The sequence below is a fragment of the Hemiscyllium ocellatum genome, chromosome 31 (assembly GCF_020745735.1).
Source record: "Hemiscyllium ocellatum isolate sHemOce1 chromosome 31, sHemOce1.pat.X.cur, whole genome shotgun sequence".
Classification (NCBI taxonomy): domain Eukaryota; kingdom Metazoa; phylum Chordata; class Chondrichthyes; order Orectolobiformes; family Hemiscylliidae; genus Hemiscyllium; species Hemiscyllium ocellatum.
In genome coordinates, this window is record NC_083431.1 from 10,845,002 (window position 1) to 10,864,886 (window position 19,885).

The window sequence follows — 19,885 nt, forward strand, 5'->3', positions numbered from 1 at the left end:
AAGCAGGACAAATCAAACCCGGCCAAATGCCACCCAGCCAGTCTACTCTTCATCTTCAGTAAAGTGATGGAAGGTGTCATCAACAGTGCGATCAGTGCTACCTGCTCAGCAATAACCTGCTCAGTGACACCCAGTTTGGGATCTGCCAGGGCCACTCAGCTCCTGACCTCATTACAGCCTTGGTTCAAACATGGACAAAAGAGCTGATTCCTAGAGGGGACGGTGAGAGTGACAGCCCTTAACCTCAAGGCTGCATTCAACCAAGTGTGGCATCAAGGAGCCCGAGCAAAATTGGGGTCAATAGAAATTGGGTGCAAACTCTCTGCTAGTTGGAATCATTCACAGCACACAGGAAGATAGTTGTTGTTATTGGAGGTCAGTCATCTCAGCTCCAGGACATCTCTGTAGGGATTCCTCAGGGCAGTATCCTAGGCCCAACCATCTTCAGCTTCTTATCAATGACCTTCCCTCCTTTATAGGGTCAGAAATGAGAATGTTCGCTGATGATTGCACAATGTTCAGTACTGTTTACAGCTCCTCAGATGCTTAAGCAGTCCATGTTCAAACACAAATTAATCTGGATAATATCCAGGCTTGGGATGACAATTGGCATGCAGTATTCACACTGGGCAAGTGACAGGCATTTCCACCAAGGAAGGATCTAACCTTCACCTCGTATCATTGTTGTTGAATGTCTCATTATCAACATCCTGGGGTTTGCCATAAGGGCTAGCTATATATAAACTGTGGCTACAAGAGCAGGTCAGTGCCTAGGAATCCTGCAAAACGTAACTCAATTCCGGATTCCCATAAAATCTGTCCACTATCTGCAAGGCACAAATCAGGAATGTGATGGAATACTCCCCAATTGCCTGAATGAGTGCAGCTTCAGTAACACTCAAGACACCATCCAAGACAAAGCAGCCCGCTTGACTGGTACCATATCTATTTCTTCTCCTGTTTCTTATGATCTTATCTCTTGGATGCATCTACCACAACAAAGGATCTCATAAAACATTCACCAGAAAGAGCAAGAGATCTCCTGGGGCATTGGTCCATACTTATCCTTCAACTAATGTCCCCAAAGAAGGGATTAGTTGTTTAATTGCTCCATGCAATTCAGAGAATCCTGAAACTCAATTAAATACATAGTACCTCTAAGAGTAGAGGGGCATTGAAATGTATAAGCTATCAGATTCAAAGCAATCACAAACATTGTTTAGAAGATTTCTTTTTTGATAAATAATTTGGATGTCACAATCATAACATACATGTCCCAACAGGTTCAAGAACAGTTTCTTCCCAACTATTATTATTCTGCTGAATGGACCTTTCTAATTTCAATTCTGGATTAGTGGTGCTGGAAGGGCACAGCAGTTGAGGCAGCATCCGAGGAGCAGTAAAATCGCGTTTCGGGCAAAAGCCCTTCATCAGGAATAAAGGCAGAGAGCCTGAGGCATGGAGAGATAAGCTAGAGGAGGGTGGGGGTGGGGAGAAAGTAGCATAGAGTACAATAGGTGAGTGGGGGAGGGGGAGGGACCCCCGACCTATCACCTTCATCCCCTCCCCCACTCACCCATTGTACTCTATGCTACTTTCTCCCCACCCCCACCCTCCTCTAGCTTATCTCTCCACGCTTCAGGCTCTCTGCCTTTATTCCTGATGAAGGGCTTTTGCCTGAAACGTCGATTTTACTGCTTCTTGGATGCTGCCTGAACTGCTGTGCCCTTCCAGCACCACTGATCCAGAATCTGGTTTCCAGCATCTGCAGTCATTGTTTTTACCTTTCTAATTTCAAATCGAATGTTGACCTTGCGTTTGAGCATCTTTTGTGCAGCCACAGCCTTGTATATCTCGCTCTATCCAAACACTTTAAAATCCATATATCCTCAGATGTTAGATCTGCCTGCATTGCCTGTAAAACAAAACTTTTCACTGTACTCATATACATGTGACAACATTAAATCAAATCATAAGTTGGAATGACCAATTGGAAATTTAACTTCCTGTTGAAGGCATGAATACTGTATTAAGAAACCGAATTGGAACTGTGCTGGGCTGGAGTCAACTTGTTGGATTGAGTTTCTCTCGCAACTGATCCACCCAGCTTTCCATCTCCACGAACATTGAACTTCCTTCACCTCATTCGTGTGTTAAAGACCTATTGTTTCCCGCCTTTAGAATCAAAGAAGCATTGAATAGCGTAGTCCATGTCGAGTCTTTCGAAGAGTAAACCACTCACTGGCTCTTTCCAGATATCCATGCAGTTACTCATCTCCTTCAAGTCTTCATTCGGCTTTTGTTTGAAGGTCACTACCGCTCTATCAGGCAGTGCTTTCCAGATGTTCATCTCTTGTTGTGTAGGAACGTTTCCCTCAACGTGGTGTCTCCGATTTTGTCAATCATCTTTAACTTGTTCTGAATGAATCCTTCATTCCTGAAAATTCTGATTTGCTTTGTTCTTGTTCTAGGGGATCACAATGCCACAGGTTTTCACTGGTGCACTTGTGAATGTTCTCAATGCTGTAATAAATTATCTGTTGTTGAATATATTTTCTTTGGGAGTAAAGTAAGTAGCAAAGATTTTCCTTTTTATTTGTATTAAAGTGTATGACCATGACCATCTGATCTGTGATTTCTCTGCAATGCAGTTTCCCCTTGCTTGCTTGCATAAAAGTAAGGTTGGAAGTGGTGGTGAGCTGATGAGTGACTGAGATTTCTACAGTCTTTTCACTAAGTTTCCAGTAAATGCAGCCTCCACACCGAGCGACAGAATGTGTGCCTGTTTTGGATTATAGATCCATTTTGTGAAAGCTGGTTGAAGGTTTGATCCAATGCAGCACCATGGACCCAGTTACACAAAAGCAAAATATTGCATATGCTAGAAATCCGAAATAAAATCAGAACGTGCTGGAGAAAATTTAGCTTCTGTGTAAAGAGAAACATTGTTAATGTTTTGAGTTCAATCTGACTCATTTCCTGGACCGAAAAGGGACTGGAAAATGATTTTTTTAATGTTGTTGACATGGGGGAGGGGTGGTGGGGGGGGGGGGGGGGGGGGGGGGGGGTGGCGCGGTGGGGGGAGCCAGTGGAGCAGATGGTGAGGATGCTCAGGGTGAAAGACAGAGGGACTGCTAATAGCAGTAAAGGGGGGATTAATATAGCAAATGGGTATAAATATTAGGTGTGAAAAGGAGAAAATGGATCTATTCTGCTGAGACTAAACTCAACAAGATAGAATGTAGGTAAGGCTAGGAGAGGGATTGTAGGGAAAATGGAGGTCGTTTGAAGTTAACTTTAAGATATGAATTGCTATTTTCTAGAGGTTCTGCAGCTGCCAACGTTGTCTCTCAGTACTGCCAAGCTATTTTTCTGTTCATATACATTCGATGGAGAAAGTTGCACGTCAACACTTGGACAGGTAATTTACAGTTTATCTGTGATTAATGCTTGTTTCTGTAAATAACTCCTAATCATTTGCTTTGCACTTTTCTAGTTTCTACCCTCTCCCACACACCTCTCCACACAGTGTCCTTTTGCTCCGAAATGTCGCTCCTTGTTGTTATTGTCATGTTTCCTATACTCACACCATTAACTCCATTGATTTATTGTTCTATATAGAATGGTCCAGTGACTGCATGCAGGAGTGGGGCCTCTTTGTGCGGTTGGCAATTCCAAGCATGCTGATGTTATGCATTGAATGGTGGAGTTATGAAGTTGGAGCTTTCCTAGCAGGTGAATATAGTGAAACATTTTACACCATATGACATTCACAAACGCAACTCAGCACCACCTTCAAGGGGAACTAGGGATTATAATAAATGCTGGACCAGCCAATGAGACCCACATCCCATGAGTGAATTCAAAAAAACTCCTCCTATCAATCTGTTACGTTTGTGTGTATCTTGCACCAGCCAACTGTACTTCAGGCTAAAAGGTTCCTTATTTCTAGTGTTTACTCAGTTGTGCCCATCTGTATAGGTACAACAGCTTGGTGTTGATCTAGATTCAGGCCAGTCAGTGAGACAGCTTCCTTTGGCCACAGAGTGAAAAGTCATATGGCACCAGGTTATACGAGTTCATTTGGAAGTACAAGCTTTCGGACAGCTGTTCCTTCGTTAGGTAACTAGGGGCAGGATCATAGGACACAGAATTTATAGCAAAAGATCAGAGGATCATGCACTGATGGATTATAGCCTGGTGTTGCGTGATTTTTAACTATGTCTGCCCCAGTCCAACACTAGTAACTCCACATCATGACTCTTCCTCCAGACATGAGTTCCAACGAAGGGTCACTGGACCCGAAACATTAGCTCTGATTTCTCTCCACAGATGCTGCCAGACCTGCTGAGCTTTTCCAGCAATTTTTGTTTTTGTTTCTGATTTCCAGAGTCCCTGGTTCTTTCAGGTTTTACTTACTATTGCATTCATTCAAGTATAGCCTAGGACAGGAATGTAAGGAATTAAACACTAACTAAATATGCCAAAACCGGGGCACACAGGCTCTACAAGATAAAGTACACAGAAAGATTCCAAAATGGAATTCACTGCTGGGCTGGTGTATGGTGTGGTCAGCCATCTCAAAGATATGCTCAGAGCTCTGTTGACAGACTGACTAGCTGAGCTGGACCCTGAAATGAAGGGTTCCTGAGTGATCGATGTCATTGTGAGCATTGCAATGAAGACTTTCTCTTTTTTTTGGTGCTCATGTTTTGAAAGAATCATGTGAAAAATGATTGTGAATATCTGGATTGTTTTTCTATAATAGGGATCCTTGAAAGGTCAGTTTGGATATAGAGTCAGCATAGAAACAGACCATTCATTCCAACTTGTCCATGCCGATCAGAGATGTCAACCTAATCCAATCTCATTTGCCAGCATCCGGCCCATATCTCTCTAAACCCTTCCTATTCAAATACCCATCCAAGTGCCTTTTAAATGCTGTAATTGTACCAGCCTCCACCACTTTCGCTGGCAGTTCATTTCATACACGCACCAACCTCTGTGTGAAAAGGTTGCCCCTTAGTTCCCTTTTAAATTTTTCCCCTCACCTTAAACCTATAAGCTCTAGTTCTGGACTCCCCCACCCCAGGGAAAAGACTTTGTCTATTTACCCTATCCATGACCCTCGTGATTTTATAAACCTCTATAAGGTCACCTCTCACCCTCTGATGCTCCAGGGAAAACAGCCGCAGCCTGTTCAGCCTCTCCCTATATCTCAAACTCTCCAACCTTGGCAACAGCCTTGTAAATCTTTTCTGAACCCTTTCAAGCTTCACAACATCATTCCTGTAGGAGGGAGACCAGAAGTGAATTCCAAAAGTGGCATAACCAATGTCCTGTACAGCTGCAGTATAACCTCCCAACTCCTGTACTCAATACTCTGACCAGTAAAGGAAAGCATACCAAACACCTTCTTCACTATCCTACCTACCAGTGACTCCACTTTCAAGGTGATATGAACCTGCACTCCAAGGTCTCTTTATTCAGCAACATTCTCCAGGCACTTACCATTAAGTGTATAAGTCCTGCCCTGATTTCCCTTTCCAAAATGCAGCACCTCATATTTATCTAAATTAAACTCTATCTGCCACTCCTCAGCCCATGACCCATCTGATCAAGATCCTGTTGTACTCTGAAGTAATCTTCTTCACTATCCATTACACCTCCAATTTTGGTGTTATCTGCAAACTTACTAACTATACCCACTATGTTCACATCCAAATCATTTATATATAAATGACGAAAAGCAGTGTACCCGGCACCGATCTACTGGTGTGAGAGCATTTTCTTAAAATGACACCATGGAGGGGGAAATCACGCGACGCCACCTGCTTGCTTGGACTCGCTTCTGAGAAATGTCCTACCTGTGATTTTACTGGGTCCAGTTTGGACATTGCTTTGGACATCAATATTTAGACACTTACTGGGTCAGCAGCTCCCATCTGAGGACTCCCAGCCAAGAGCTGCTCTTCTAGGTTGCAATGTTAGAAGAATTGCCCACAGATGGTCATCCGAGGCATGTTAACTTTCACTGCGCCTGGTGGATGAAGTAATGCAGTCGTGCAAAGTAGTCCTCCTCTTTCCTCAGGACCGCCAGTCTGGTCCAAAGTTGCCAACTGGGTCAGTGCAATGTGCACAGCCCAGAGGAAGATGCAGTAGATGAATGTTTGTGAGGTTAAGTGTTATACCTTCTCTCTGCTACCTCATGCTCAATCTGTACCTGCTACTGCACCCACCTCCCACCAAGCCTGATGTTCACCATTACCTCCAATACATTCCCTCACTTAGCCCTCACCCTCCCCAAGCACCTCACATGATCAAAAACAAAAACTGAAATTGCTGGAAACCGTCAGCAGGTCTGGCAGAATGAATGTTCAGCGAACGTAGCCACACACAAATGGTATTTGAATTGTGTTGTCCAATGCTGGGACAGAGAGGCACCAGACAAGGTGCCCAGTGTGATGCTTCTACACTGACTATGCCCTGGTTTCAACATCTATTGCTCTGGCCTTTCGTTGCTCATGCAGAACCTCTCCCCACCTCCATGTCATCCAAAAAAGGCAGCATTGCATAATGGGACAGTGGTGTAGGTGTTCTATGATGCAAAGTGTAAATTGAGCAACTCCTGAACTTCATGCAGGCTATGGGACCTTAGAAGGCAATTGTCACTTTGTCAACTAAAGTGAATCTTTCCTGGTCTAAAGACATTGCTTGAGTCACATGGCCATTAGTAGGATTGATCTGTAATGAAAAGAAAAACCAAAACAAATGGTGGATGCTGGAAATCAGAACCAAAATACAGAATTTGATGAAAAAACTCAGCAGGTCTAGCAGCACCTGAGGAGAGACATCAAAGTTAACATTTCGGCTGCAGTGACCCTTCTTCAGATTTCTAATGATGAGCCGAAGAGTGTTTGGGCCAGGATTTTACATCATGGTAAAGTCACCAAAATGATACCAGACCAGGGGGCTGCTGTCTCATTAGAGAGTAATAGTTTAACCTGAGAGTCATCCATACCTCAGGTAAGGGGTGAGGTTAAGAAGGAAAGACCTTCATGGTGACAGTGTGGGAGTGAACCCGCAGTACTGACTTTACCCCATATTGGAAACTAGCCATCCAGCCAACTGAACTAACCACTTGTCAACACATCAGGTCAATATGCAAGGATTTGTAATTACAGGAGTCTTTCACTTATACTGTATGCGTCTTTCTTTGGGATTATTGCTCTATGATGGGTCCCACATGGTGTTCACCCTGAGATAATAGTGACTGCTGTCCACAATGGAAGCTTGGAGATATCATTTGTGCACTAGAGCTGTTGGTGTTCACTCTGACTTCCGTGTTGGGAATTGTTGCCATCCAGTGAGTGGGAGAATGGGAACTGCATCTCAATGAGGCGAGATTTGGAACTAATATCATCCCAATTAGTTTCAAAAGATCTCTCACCAGTCCCTATTGAGATTCTCAAATTGTCATTTCATAACTTGGTTGTAGCAGGGAACTTTATTTTCTTGACATCAAGAATCTCATATTTCGACTTTCGTCATGTTTTCCCATCTGACTTGCTATTGTTCATCATGGGCTGGAAAGATTCTGCCCTTTGTGTACATTAAAGAGTCTTCATTGATGATTTCTTTTTTCTTCTAAGTCGAATGTAGAGAAAGCAGACAATTGACTATTTCAGGAATGAGGAAAAACAATTTATAATTAAGTATATTGTCATATGTACTCAGGTACAGGAGTACAGTGAAAAGTTTACAGTGTTGAGCCTTATGGTCCCATCTTAGATACAGTAGAGAAACAAAGAGAAAAAAATACACTACATTATAGTGATTCATCATATAAGTTAGAAAATGAGAAATATAGTTAAAAGGATAAACATTACAGTCAGATAAATAGATTGTTGTGATCTTGGAGTGATGAGATGAGACAGTGCACTCCTCCCATCTTGATTGTGTGTACTACTACTTAACGGCTTAATAAATGTATGACATACATCAATACAAGTTGCTGGGTGCCATTAATATCCAGAGCAGAGGCAAGAACATTGAGACCAGGGAGAGGATCTGAGAGAAGGGAGGGAGTGAGAAAAGGGCTGATAGAGAGTGACACACTGAAGGCAAAGGACATGAAGTTTGTTCAGCTTCCTCTCAATGTAGTTTTTGTCTCTTTTAAGGTTAATAAGTACAGCAGTCTCTCAGGTATTGTTTCTCATTCACAGGAATAATTGATGAAGTTGAACTTGGAGCACAATGCGTTGTTTATCAGATATTAGTGGCAGTATACATGGTAAGACTAAAGGTTTCACCGAATATAAATATGTAAAGCTTTCCCAACAAGACTATAAACTTTCACTCAACATTGAAATGTGAACATTGGACAATGAACATCTCATTGACTCAGTCACTCATCTTAAAGCAGACTCACAGAAGTTCTTTTGTGGCACAGTGATGGCAGCAGGTAACACACCATTTAGAGGCTATTGTGGTGCACTGGCAATGTCCCTACAATATCCCTAGAGAAGAGGCCAAGGTTCAAATTCCACCTGCTCCAAAGGTGTGTCATAACATCTCTAGAGAAATAGAGTAGAAAATATGGATTTGGAAGTATCTAAAGTAAATTCGCCAGAAATGTTTGGAGCAAATTGCTTGGTTTGATCTACTTGTAGAGAGTAATATTTTCCTATGATAGAAAAGATGCATTAGAATATTCAGCTAACTGTGGTGAGATTTACTCAGTTGAGAAACAGAATATTTCACATGTGAGAAATAATTACTATTGATAAGTAGGTGGAGACAAATGCAATTAACACATTTTGTCAATCAATATAAAATGAAGTTTTAATAATAGTTTAAGTGGAGGAGGAAGAATAGGAGATGGACTTGTCAAATGTTTGAAGGTCTTCTTCCTGAAAGTTGTAAGAAAAACTATCATTGAAGATTGATTCAAACTTTAACAAACTTGCATCTTTTAAAGCCATTTTGCATTGTCATAGCAGTTCTCTGTTTATTAAACTATACTGGCCACTCCCTTTAAAATTATTTAAAACATTTATTCCCCCGTCTAAGTTTTATTTTTTTTCTGGGATTTTGTTTTAAAGTTGTGATGTCAATATTGATTTAACTTTGCAGTTTGTAGCATTTAACTTAGTCAGTAAGGGAGCAGAACTCCTCGGTCAATTGTTATCAACAGCCAGATCAATAAGTTTGTAGTGGGATTTTTTTATTGTTATGTGATCAAATTCTGTCGAGGTAATGTCACGGCAAAACGGTGATTTATTGTTACGTCTGCCAAGTTATCAGTGTAGGTGGGTTTTATTATTTTCCATGTGTGCAGTAGATTGTTGGTGAATCGTACATAATGGGTACAGTTTTCAACACGAAAATCTGACAGATTTGGATCGGATGCAAATTAAAATGTGAAGAATCTGAATCCCAACCCCAACCTTCCTAGTTCTGACTTTAATGGCAGACAATCCTAAGGAACAGGATGTACATGTATTTGGAAAGGCAAGGACTGATTATGGATAGTCAACATGGCTTTGTGTGTGAGAAATCATGTCTCACTAACTTGACTGAGTTTTTTGAAGAAGTAACAAAGAAGATTGATGAGGGCAGAGCAGTAGACGTGATCTATATGGACTTCGTTAAGGCGTTCAACAAGGTTCCCCATGGGAGACTGGTTAGCAAGGTTAGATCTCATGGAATACAGGGAGAACTAGCCACTTTGATACAGAACATGCTCAAAGGTAGAAGATAGTGGGTAGTGGTAGAGGGTTGTTTTTCATCATTTATATAAATGATTTGGATGTGAACATAGGGGTATAGTTAGTAAGTTTGCAGATGACACAAAAATTGGAGGTGTGGTGGACAGTGAAGAAGGAGAAAGTGAGGACTGCAGATGCTGGAGATCAGAGCTGAAAATGTATTGCTGGAAAAGCGCAGCAGGTCAGGCAGCATCCAAGGAACAGGAGAATCAACATTTCGGGCATAAGCCCTTCTTCAGTAAAGAAGGGCTTATGCCCGAAGAAAGAATTCCTGAAGAAGGGCTTATGCCCGAAGGGTCGATTTTCCTGTTCCTCGGATGCTGCCTGACCTGCTGTGCTTTTCCAGCAACACATTTTCAGCTCTGGACAGTGAAGAAGGTTACCTCAGATTACAACAGGATCTTGATCAGATGGGCCAATGGACCAAGGAGTGGAAGATGGAGTTTAATTTAGATAAATGTGAGGTGCTGCATTTTGGAAAGGGAAATCAGGGCAGGACTTATACACTTAATGGTAAGTGCCTGGAGAGTGTTGCTGAATAAAGAGACCTTGGAGTGCAGCTTTATATCACCTTGAAAGTGAAGTCGCAGGTAGATAGGATAGTGAAGAAAGCGTTTGGTATGCTTTTTTTTATTGGTCATAGTATTGAGTACAGGAGTTGGGAGGTCATGTTGCAGCTGTACAGGACATTGGTTAGGTCACTTTTGGGATATTGTGTGCAATTCTGGTCTCCTTCCTTCAGGGAGCATGTTGTGAAACTTGAAAGAGTTCAGAAAAGATTTACAAGGGTGTTGCCAGGGTTGGAGAGTTTGGGCTGTAGGCAGAAGCTGAACAGGCTGGAGCTGATTTCCCTGGAGTGTCGGACGCTGAGGGTGACCCTATAGAGGGGCAACCCCATGAGGGGCTTAGATAGAATAAATAGACAAGGTCTTTTCCCTTGGGTGGGGGAGTCCAGAACTAGAGGGCATAGGTTTAGGGTGAGAGGGGAAAGATATAAAAGAGACCTAAGGGGCAACTTTTTCACGCAGAGGGTGGTACGTGTATGGAATGAGCTGCCAGAGGAAGTGGTGGAGGCTGGTACAATTAGTACATTTAAAAGGCATCTGGATGGATATATGAGAAGGATTTGGAGGGATATGGGCCGGGTGCTTGCAGATGGGACTAGATTGGGTTGGGATATCTGGTCGGCATGGACAAGTTGGAACAAAGGGTCTGTTTCCATGCTGTACATCTCTATGACTCTATGACTCTTAACAGGAACCATTCTGTGTTAAGTTACCAGGTTTTATTTTTTCACCGGTGAAACTGCTTGGGGCAGAGTGTTGTTGTGGCACAGTGACAGTGTCCCTACCTCTGAGCCAGGTATCCTGGGATGTAGTCCCACTCTCTCCAACAGTTTGATTTTAAAAATACAAAGGTGATGCTGATCTCCTGGCCTCAACAGCTAAAATATTGGATGTATTGGAGGAAACATTTGTAAAGCATAAATGAAGGAATAAGCAAAACAGAAGCGAGACTGCATGAGTGAATAAAAATCTAAGTGACAATTGAGTGTCAGAAAAGGGGATATGGGAAACACATTGACACCAGAGATAAGTGAGAACCAGATAATACTTAGAGCTGAGGGGATCAAAGTCAAAAACTGCAGAAAGGCAAAGGAAACTTGAAATTAAATTATAAAGAATCAGAAAACAAAATAATAATATAGTTTACAAGTTTGTCAATAAAAATTTGAAGGTTGGAAATAGAATCATTGGGATATACAGAATAATGTCACAGATAGCAATAAAGACATGGCAAAAAAATTAAATAGTTATTTCATTTCATTGTTACCAAGAAGGTAGACATAGATTATAAAAGCCCTACAACTTGGAAGCAGGCCATTTGGCCTATTGAGTCCATACTGACCCTCTGACAGGCATCTCACCCAGAACCATCCCTTTCCCCTATCACCCTGCATTTCCCCTGGCTATCCCACCGAGCCTGCACATCCCTGGACACTATCGGATAATTTAGCATGGCCAATTCAACTAACCTACACATCGCTGGACCATGGGAGGAAACCAGAGAACCCAAAGGAAACCCACACAGACACAGCGACAATGTGCAAACTCCACACAGACAGTCGCCTGAAGGTGGAATGGATCCCTGGCGCTCTGAGGAATGGGAGAAGTGTACTTAAAGTATAAAAAGGAATACATTGAATAAAGTAAGTGATTGCTGAGGATAAAATTGTAGGGTTTTTTCTGGCTAAGACCAAGTTGTGCTGGGGTTTTTTGGAGGATTTTCCCCACCAGGAACAGGGTCTCTGGTTGCAAATACACCAAATATGGAAAATTCCACCACCAAGTTGAAAAGGCCATTGTAAAAAAAAATCCCAGGATATACTCCAAGGCAAGGGCTGACAATTTAAAACTTGGGAAATCATGTTGAACCCATCTCAAGCCTTGGTCGGATTTAACTTCAAATTACTGTGTGCAGTCCTGGTCAGAGTTTTATGAAAAGGATACAGAGACACTGCGGATGATGCAGAGATAATAAACAGGATGTTGCCAGACACATGTGGGTTACCGTGTCAGGAAAGGAATGACAGGCCAGATCTCTTTATTTTCAGGATAAGAAAGCTGGAGGCTGACCTAATCACAGATTTTGAAATTCTGAGAGGTTTCCATAGAACAGACATTGTTAAAAAAAATCTTAACTTGTTACTTTTCTGTTGATCTTTTTTTTAAAACTGAGATGATGCGGAAAGATGTTGTGAAACTTGAACAGGTTCAGAAAAGATTTACAAGGATGTTGCCAGGGTTGGAGGATTTGTGCTACAGGGAGAGGCTGAACAGGCTGGGGCTGTTTTCCCTGGAGTGTCGGAGGCTGAGGGGTGACCTTATAGAGGTCTACAAAATTATGAGGGGCATGGATAGGGTAAGTAGGCAATGTCTTTTCCCTGGGGTCAGGGAGTCCAGAACTAGAGGGCATAGGTTTAGGGTGAGAGGGGAAAGATATAAAAGAGACCTACGGGGCAACTTTTTCACACAGAGGGTGGTACGTGTATGGAATGAGCTGCCAGAGGAAGTGGTGGAGGCTGGTACAATTACAACATTTAAAAGTCATTTGGATGGGTATATGAATAGGTAGGGTTTGGAGGGATGTGGGCCGGGTGCTGGCAGGTGGGACTAGATTGGGTTGGGATATCTGGTCGGCATGGACTGGAGGGTTTGTTTCCATGCTGTACATCTCTATGACTATGACTCTAAGAGGCTAAAATTTTGGATGTATTGGTTGAAGTAGGAATAGGACTGTTTTAAAAACCAAGGATTTTGAAAAGGATTACAGCCCTTCTTAAAAGCAAGTTACCTGACATTCATTGTAAGTGCTGTTTACACTTCTGCTTGATTGATCACTGGGGGATGTTACAGCAAAGGGATGTGTACAAAAGGACATTCGATTGGAAACACGTAGCTAATTGGTTTGTGGAATGGTTATCAGTGTCAAAGGCCTGCCAGAGGAAGTGGTGGAGGCTGGTACAACTACAACATTCAAAAGGCATCTGGATGGTTATACGAATAGGAAGGGTTTAGAGGAATATGAGCAAGTGCTGGCAAATGGGACTAGATTAATTTAGGATATCTGGTCAGCATGAACAAGTTGGACCGAAGGGTCTGTTTTCGTGCTGTATATCTCGATGATTCTATGACTCTAAAAGGCATCTCAAGCCTGAAGAAAGCCAGTTTATTTCCCCTCATCATTCATCGAGTAATACAACATGGAAACAGGCCTTTCGGTCCAAACTGGTCCATGCTGACCATGTGCTTACTCAGCTAGTTCCAATTGCCCACATTTGGTCCATATCGGTCTAAATTCTTTCCATCCATGCACCTATCCAAATGTATTTTAAATGTTACTATTGTACCTGCCTCAAACACTTTCTCCAGCAGCCTATTCCATATACGTACCACACTCGGCTTGAAAAAGTTGCCCCTCAGGTCCTTTTTAAGTAGTTTCCCTCTCACCTTAGACCTATGCCCTCTAGCTTTCAAATCCCCACCCAAGGAAAAAGACTATATGCATTCATCCAATCTATACCCTTCATGATTTTACACATCACCATGAGGTCACCCCACATTCTCTTACGTTCCAAAGAATACAGTCCTATCCTGACCAAAATCTTCCTATAACTCAGGCCTATTAATCCTGACAATATCTTCATAAATCTTCTTTGCACTTAGTTCCAGTATTAATTTTGTCTTCCCTATAACAGGGTGCATGAAACTGTACACAATATTCCAAGTGTGGCCTCATGAACAACTTATATAACTGTAACATAATGTCCCAACTCCTATACTCAGTGCCTCAACAGATGAAAGCCAGCATGCTAAATGCCTTCTTCACCACCTTTTCTCCCTGTGGCCCCACTTTCAATGAACTATGTACTTGTACTCCTAGGACCCTGTGTCCCACAACACTCCCAGGACCTGACTATTTACTGTACAAGTCCTACCTTGGTTTGACTTTCCAAAGTGCAATACCTCACACTTATTTGTATTGAATTATATTTGCCAATTTTCAGCCCACTTTCCCACCTGATCAAGATCTCTCTGTAATTTTTGAGAACCTTTCTTGCTATTGATACCTCCAAATTTTGTATCATCCGCAAGCTCACTAGTCATGCCTTGTGCATTCACATTCAGATAATTTACATAAATGGCAAATAACAAAGGTCTCAGCACTGACCCCTGTGGCACACCACTAGTCACAGGCCTCTAGTCTGAGGAACGGCCTTCAACCATTACCCTCCACTTGCTTTATCAAGCCAGGTTTGAATCCAATTAGCTAGTTCTCCCTGGATCCCGCGGGACCTAACCTTCATGACTAGTCTGCCATGCTGGACCTTGGCAAAGGCCTTCCTAAATTCCATATAGACAACATCCACTGCCCTACCCTCATTTATCTTCTTGGTTATCTTCTTCGAAAAACTCTAAAAGATTTATCAGACATGGCTTACCGTGCACAACTCCATGTTGTCTTCCCTAATCAGGATTGACAATCCAAATATTGGTTAATCCTGTCCCTCAGTATCTTCTCCAGCAACCAGCAAACCACTGATGTCAGTGCAGCCTGTGGCTTTTAAGGGAGAGTGATCAATATGAACCAATTGCTGTGTGAAGACAATGGAGAAGAAAAATCGAGGAGTAAACCCTAACAAGCAAAGAATAAGCACCTCAGCAAACCCAATGGGCAGGGACCAATGAGCTGTCTTCTTGGTCTTTCCCTCTGTCCATAACGTCCTGAGGAAGGGTCACTCAACCCAAAACGTTCCCTCTGATTTCTCTCCACAGATGCTTCCAGACCTGCTGAGCTTTTTCCAGCAATTTCTGTCCTTGTTCCCTTCCGGTAACCTCAGGCAATGCAAGAATGGAACCCACAGTGTTGGCGTCATAAACTAGCCACCCCCAAAAAACTCCAGATTTCAGTGGTCCACTATTGGGATAGTCTGTTCCAGTGCCATTTACCCCATGCAGAATCTCTGGGTGTATTTTCCTGGCCCTCCGTCTTTCTCCCACAGATACCTCTGGGATACGGAGTGGCTGCGGCTGTTTGTGTGGGGAATGCACTGGGTGCCGGAAACCCAGAGAAAGCTATAAACATCACAAAAGCCACTTTGTGGTGTACTGGTGAGTACTCTATTTGCAGATCTTTGCACAGTTTAGTGACAGGGCACTCATTTCAGTAGCAGAGTGCTCACCTCAGTCTTTATTTTCAGATTGCTCAGTATCCTTATATAGCCACTTCAGGGCCTTACGTTTTAGTAATAGTCTATTGAAAAGTAGGAGCAGGGGTGCTCCAGTCGGTCAGTGTGTCATCGAGCCCTACAGCACGGAGGCAGGCTTTTTGGCGAAAATGATCTATGCCAACCAAAATGTCCATCTGCACTGACCCCATTTCCCTGCACTCGGTGCATTTCCCAGCCCTTTGAGCCTTCTCCAAAATTCAATTTGATTGTGGATGATCGTCTCCATTTCTGTCCCTTCCCATTCAGAACCTCATTCCTGGCAGAATCTAGAGGGCAGTGGGATTTGGACACTCTGCCTCATCACGTGACCTTCTGACCTGCAAGCCTGCCACCTCTTTTAGGAGGAGAAAGTGAGGTCTGCAGATGCTGGAGATCAGAGCTGAAAATGTGTTGCTGGAAAAGCGCAGCAGGTCAGGCAGCATCCAAGGAGCAGGAGAGTCGACGTTTCCTGAAGAAGGGCTCATGCCCGAAACGTCGAATCTCCTGTTCCTTAGATGCTGCCTGACCTGCTGCGCTTTTCCAGCAACACATTTTCAGCTGCCACCTCTTTTAGATTAGATTACCTACAATATGCAAACAGGCCCTTCGGCCCAACAAGTCCACACCGACCCTCCGAAGAGCAACCTACCCAGACCCATTCCTCTACATTTACCCCATCACCTAACACTACGGGTAATTAAGCATGGACAATTCACCTAACCTGCACATTTTTGGACTGTGGGAGGAAACCGGAGCACCCGGAGGAAACTCACGCAGACACGGGGAGAATGTGCAAACACCACACAGACAGTCACCCAAGGCGGGAATTGAACCTTAGTCTCTGGCGCTGTGAGACAGCAGTACTAACCACTGTGCCACCGTGTCGCCCTTACCCAACAGTGTTCAAAGTGTAAAATGGACCTACTAATACCATGGAAAGAAAAAATCTCCATGGATACAGACGCTGAAACATAGAAAATGGGGACAAGTGTAGACCATTCAGCCCATTGAGCCTGCTCCATCATTCAAAGTGATCATGGCGGATCAACTGACTCAGGAGCTTGTTCCCACTTTCTCCCCAAACCCTTTGATCCCTTTAGCCTTAAGAGCTACATCAAACTTCTTCATGGGATAAAATAAACATTTTGGCCTTAACCATTTTCTGTGGTAGAGAATTCCACAGGCTCGCCACTCTTGGTGAGAAATTTCTCTTCATCTCAGTCTTAAATGGCGTATCCCATATCCTCAGACTGGACTCCCCAGTCACTAGGAATATCCTTCCTGTGTTTACCCTATCTAGGCCTGTTAGAATTTTATAGGTTTTTATAAGACTTCCCCCTCATTCTTAGCACTGCTGCCTCACAGCGCCTGAGACCCGGGTTCAATTCCCACCTCAGGCGACTGACTGGGTGGAGTTTGCACGTTCTCCCCGTGTCTGTGTGGGTTTCCTCCAGGTGCTCCGGTTTCCTCCCACAGTCACAAAGATGTGCGGGTCAGGTGAATTGGCCATGCTAAATTGCCCATAGTGTTAGGTAAAGGGGTAAATGTAGGGGTATGGGTGGGTTGCGCTTCAGCGGGTCGGTGTGGACTTGTTGGGCCGAAGGGCCTGTTTCCACACTGTAAGTAATGTAATCTAATCTTCTAAGCTCCAGTGAGTATAGTCCCAATCTGTATGCTGTTAAGGCTGGAATGGTTAGCACTGCTGCCTCACAGTGCCAGGGACCTGGGTTTGATTCCACCCTTGGGTGACTGTCTGTGTGGAATATGTATGTTCTCTCCATGTACTCCACCTTTCTCCCACAATCCAAAGGTTTGCGGGTTAGGTAGGTTGGCCATTGTGAATTGTCTCACAGTGTCCAGGGATGTACAGGTTAGGTGGATTAGCCATTGGAAATGCAGGGTTCCAAGAAAAGATTAGGCCTGGGTGGGAAGCTGTTTGGAGAAACTAGACAATCAGTTTTCCAAGGGATCGGCTGATCAGTATTTCATTCATTGCTGTAATTATGCTGTGGTAGATTTCCCTTCTACCTGAGAGAGCTGGCAAGATCTTTGTTTCATTACTGATCCAAATGCTGACATGTCCAACAGTGCAGCATCCCATACAGGTGCAGCAAGCTGGATGATTCTCTGAATTGCTGGTTCCTTTGAAGTGAGTTCTCTGAAATTTATAATTGATTTAAACAAAGAACTGCAGATACTGAAGATATGAAGTAAAAACCGAAATTACTAGAGAAACTCAGCAGGTCTGGCGGCATCTGTGGAGAGAAAAAGAGTCATTCAGACTTGAAACATCAACTCTGCATCCTCTGCACAGATGCTGCTTGACTTGCTGAGTTTCCCCAGCAATTTCTGCTCTTGCTTGTAATTGTTACATCATCAGAATTGTTTGTATACCAAACTAGTAATTATTTGTGCTTCATTTTGACCAGGAATTTTGGCTTTGGTGATTTCCGTGATACTGGAGTCAATACATGATGTGATTGGTTATATATTCACCAATGACGAGTGAGTTGAAAAGAAAGCTTGACTATATTTAGATCACAAGTTGAACTCAGCAATGTCTGAAAGCTCTCTCTTGACACTGTTCTCTCCCTCTTACAGAGAAATAATTCATTTAGTTGGGAAATTGTTGCCAATAGTCGCTGCTAATCAATTGTTTGATTCCCTGGCTGTGAGTATTTCAAGCGAAGCCTTACAAAACTTTATGTGAATAAATTTGCTTAAAAGTTTTATGCACATACATACAAACAATTCAAATAGGAAAGGACTAGGCCATTTGGTCTCTTGAATTTACTTCACCGCTCAATGTGCCATGGCTGATCTGAATGTGGCCTCAACCCCACCTTCAAGCCTACCTCCAACCCTTCCACTTTCTTGTTAGTCAAGAATTTATTTGCCTAAGTATTAAAAATATTCAGTGACCTGGCCTCCGCTGCTCTCTGGAAAAGATAGATTTGTGATCCTCTGAGAAAAACAAATATTCTCATCTCTGTCTCCAATGTGAGATCTATTTTGAACTGATGAGTCTTCTAGTTCGAATCTGTCCCACAGGATCCATTCTGTCAAATCCCTTTGTGATCATATATGTTTCAATGAGATCACCTCTCATTCTTTTAAACTCTCATGAATACAGGCCTGGTCTGTCCAACTTTGCTTATTCCTCTTCATCACAAAAAACTGTCAAATAAACCGCCTCTGAACTGTATATGATACAATTAGGTCCTCTTTTTAATAAGGAAACCACAACTATACACAATACTCTATATGTGGTCTCACCAACACCCTGTACAATATCTCATGATATTCCTAATTTTACATTCCATTCCCCTCGCAATGAACACTGACTTTCCATTTGCCTTTCTAATCACTTGCTGTAGCTGCATACTAACTGTTTGTGATTCATGTAGCAAGAAACCCAGGTCTCTCTGTACCTCACAGTTCTACAATCTCTCTCCACTTTACTTCCTATCAAAGTGTCAGACTGGAGGCTTGTGACCAGTGATGTGCCGCAAGGATCAGTAATGGGTCCACTGCTTCTGGACATTTCAATAAATGATTTGGATGTGAATAAATGAGGTATAGTTAGTAAGTTTGCAGAATTGATGGTGCAGTGGACAGCCAAAAAGGTTACCTCAGAGAACAATGGGACCTTGATCAGATGGGCCCATGGGCCGAGGAGTGGCCAACGGAGTTTAATTTAGATGAATTTTGGTAGAACAAACCAGGGCAGGACTTATACACTTAACGGTAGGGTCCTGGGGAGTGTTGCCTAACAAAGAGACTTTAAAGTGCAGATTCCTTGAAAGTAGAGTCAAGGTAGACAAGGTAGTGAAGAAAGCAGTTGATACGCTTGCCTTTGATGGTCAGTGCATTGAGTAAAGGACTTGGGAGGTCAATTGTGGCCATACAGGACACCTCCGCAATATTGCATTCAATTCCAGTCTCCCTGCTATAGGAAAAATATTGTGAAACTTGAAAGGGTTCAGAAAAGATTCACAAGGATGTTGCCAGGGTGGGAGGATTTGAGCTATAGGGAGAGGTTGGATTGGCTGAGGCTATTTTCCCTGGAGTGTCGGAGACTGAGGGGTGACCTTGTAGACATTTGTAAAATCAACGGAGGCATGGATAGGATGAATAGTCAAGATTTTTGTCCCCCAGGGTAGGGTGTCCAAAACTAGGTGGCATAAGTTTAAGGTTAGAGGGGAAAGATTTAAACGGGACCTTACGGACAACTCCTTCATACAGGGGGTGGAATGTGTATGGAATGAGCTGCCAGAGAAATGGTGGAGGCTGGTACAATTACAATATTTAAAAGGCGTCTGGATGGGTGTAAGAATAGGAAGGA

General features: G+C 43.0%; 1 protein-coding gene across 1 annotated transcript in view; it reads left to right on the forward strand.

Annotated features, from left to right (window-relative positions):
- The window catches only part of LOC132830228 (multidrug and toxin extrusion protein 1-like), a 43,011-nt gene that overhangs the window by 15,319 nt on the left and 7,807 nt on the right, over positions 1–19,885 (forward strand). The window contains exons 7-13 of the mRNA XM_060847761.1: positions 2,472–2,569; positions 3,324–3,421; positions 3,622–3,735; positions 8,226–8,293; positions 15,334–15,442; positions 17,970–18,045; positions 18,142–18,211. Coding sequence (XP_060703744.1) covers positions 2,472–2,569; positions 3,324–3,421; positions 3,622–3,735; positions 8,226–8,293; positions 15,334–15,442; positions 17,970–18,045; positions 18,142–18,211 — 633 coding nt within the window. The remainder of the gene's footprint in view (positions 1–2,471; positions 2,570–3,323; positions 3,422–3,621; positions 3,736–8,225; positions 8,294–15,333; positions 15,443–17,969; positions 18,046–18,141; positions 18,212–19,885) is intronic.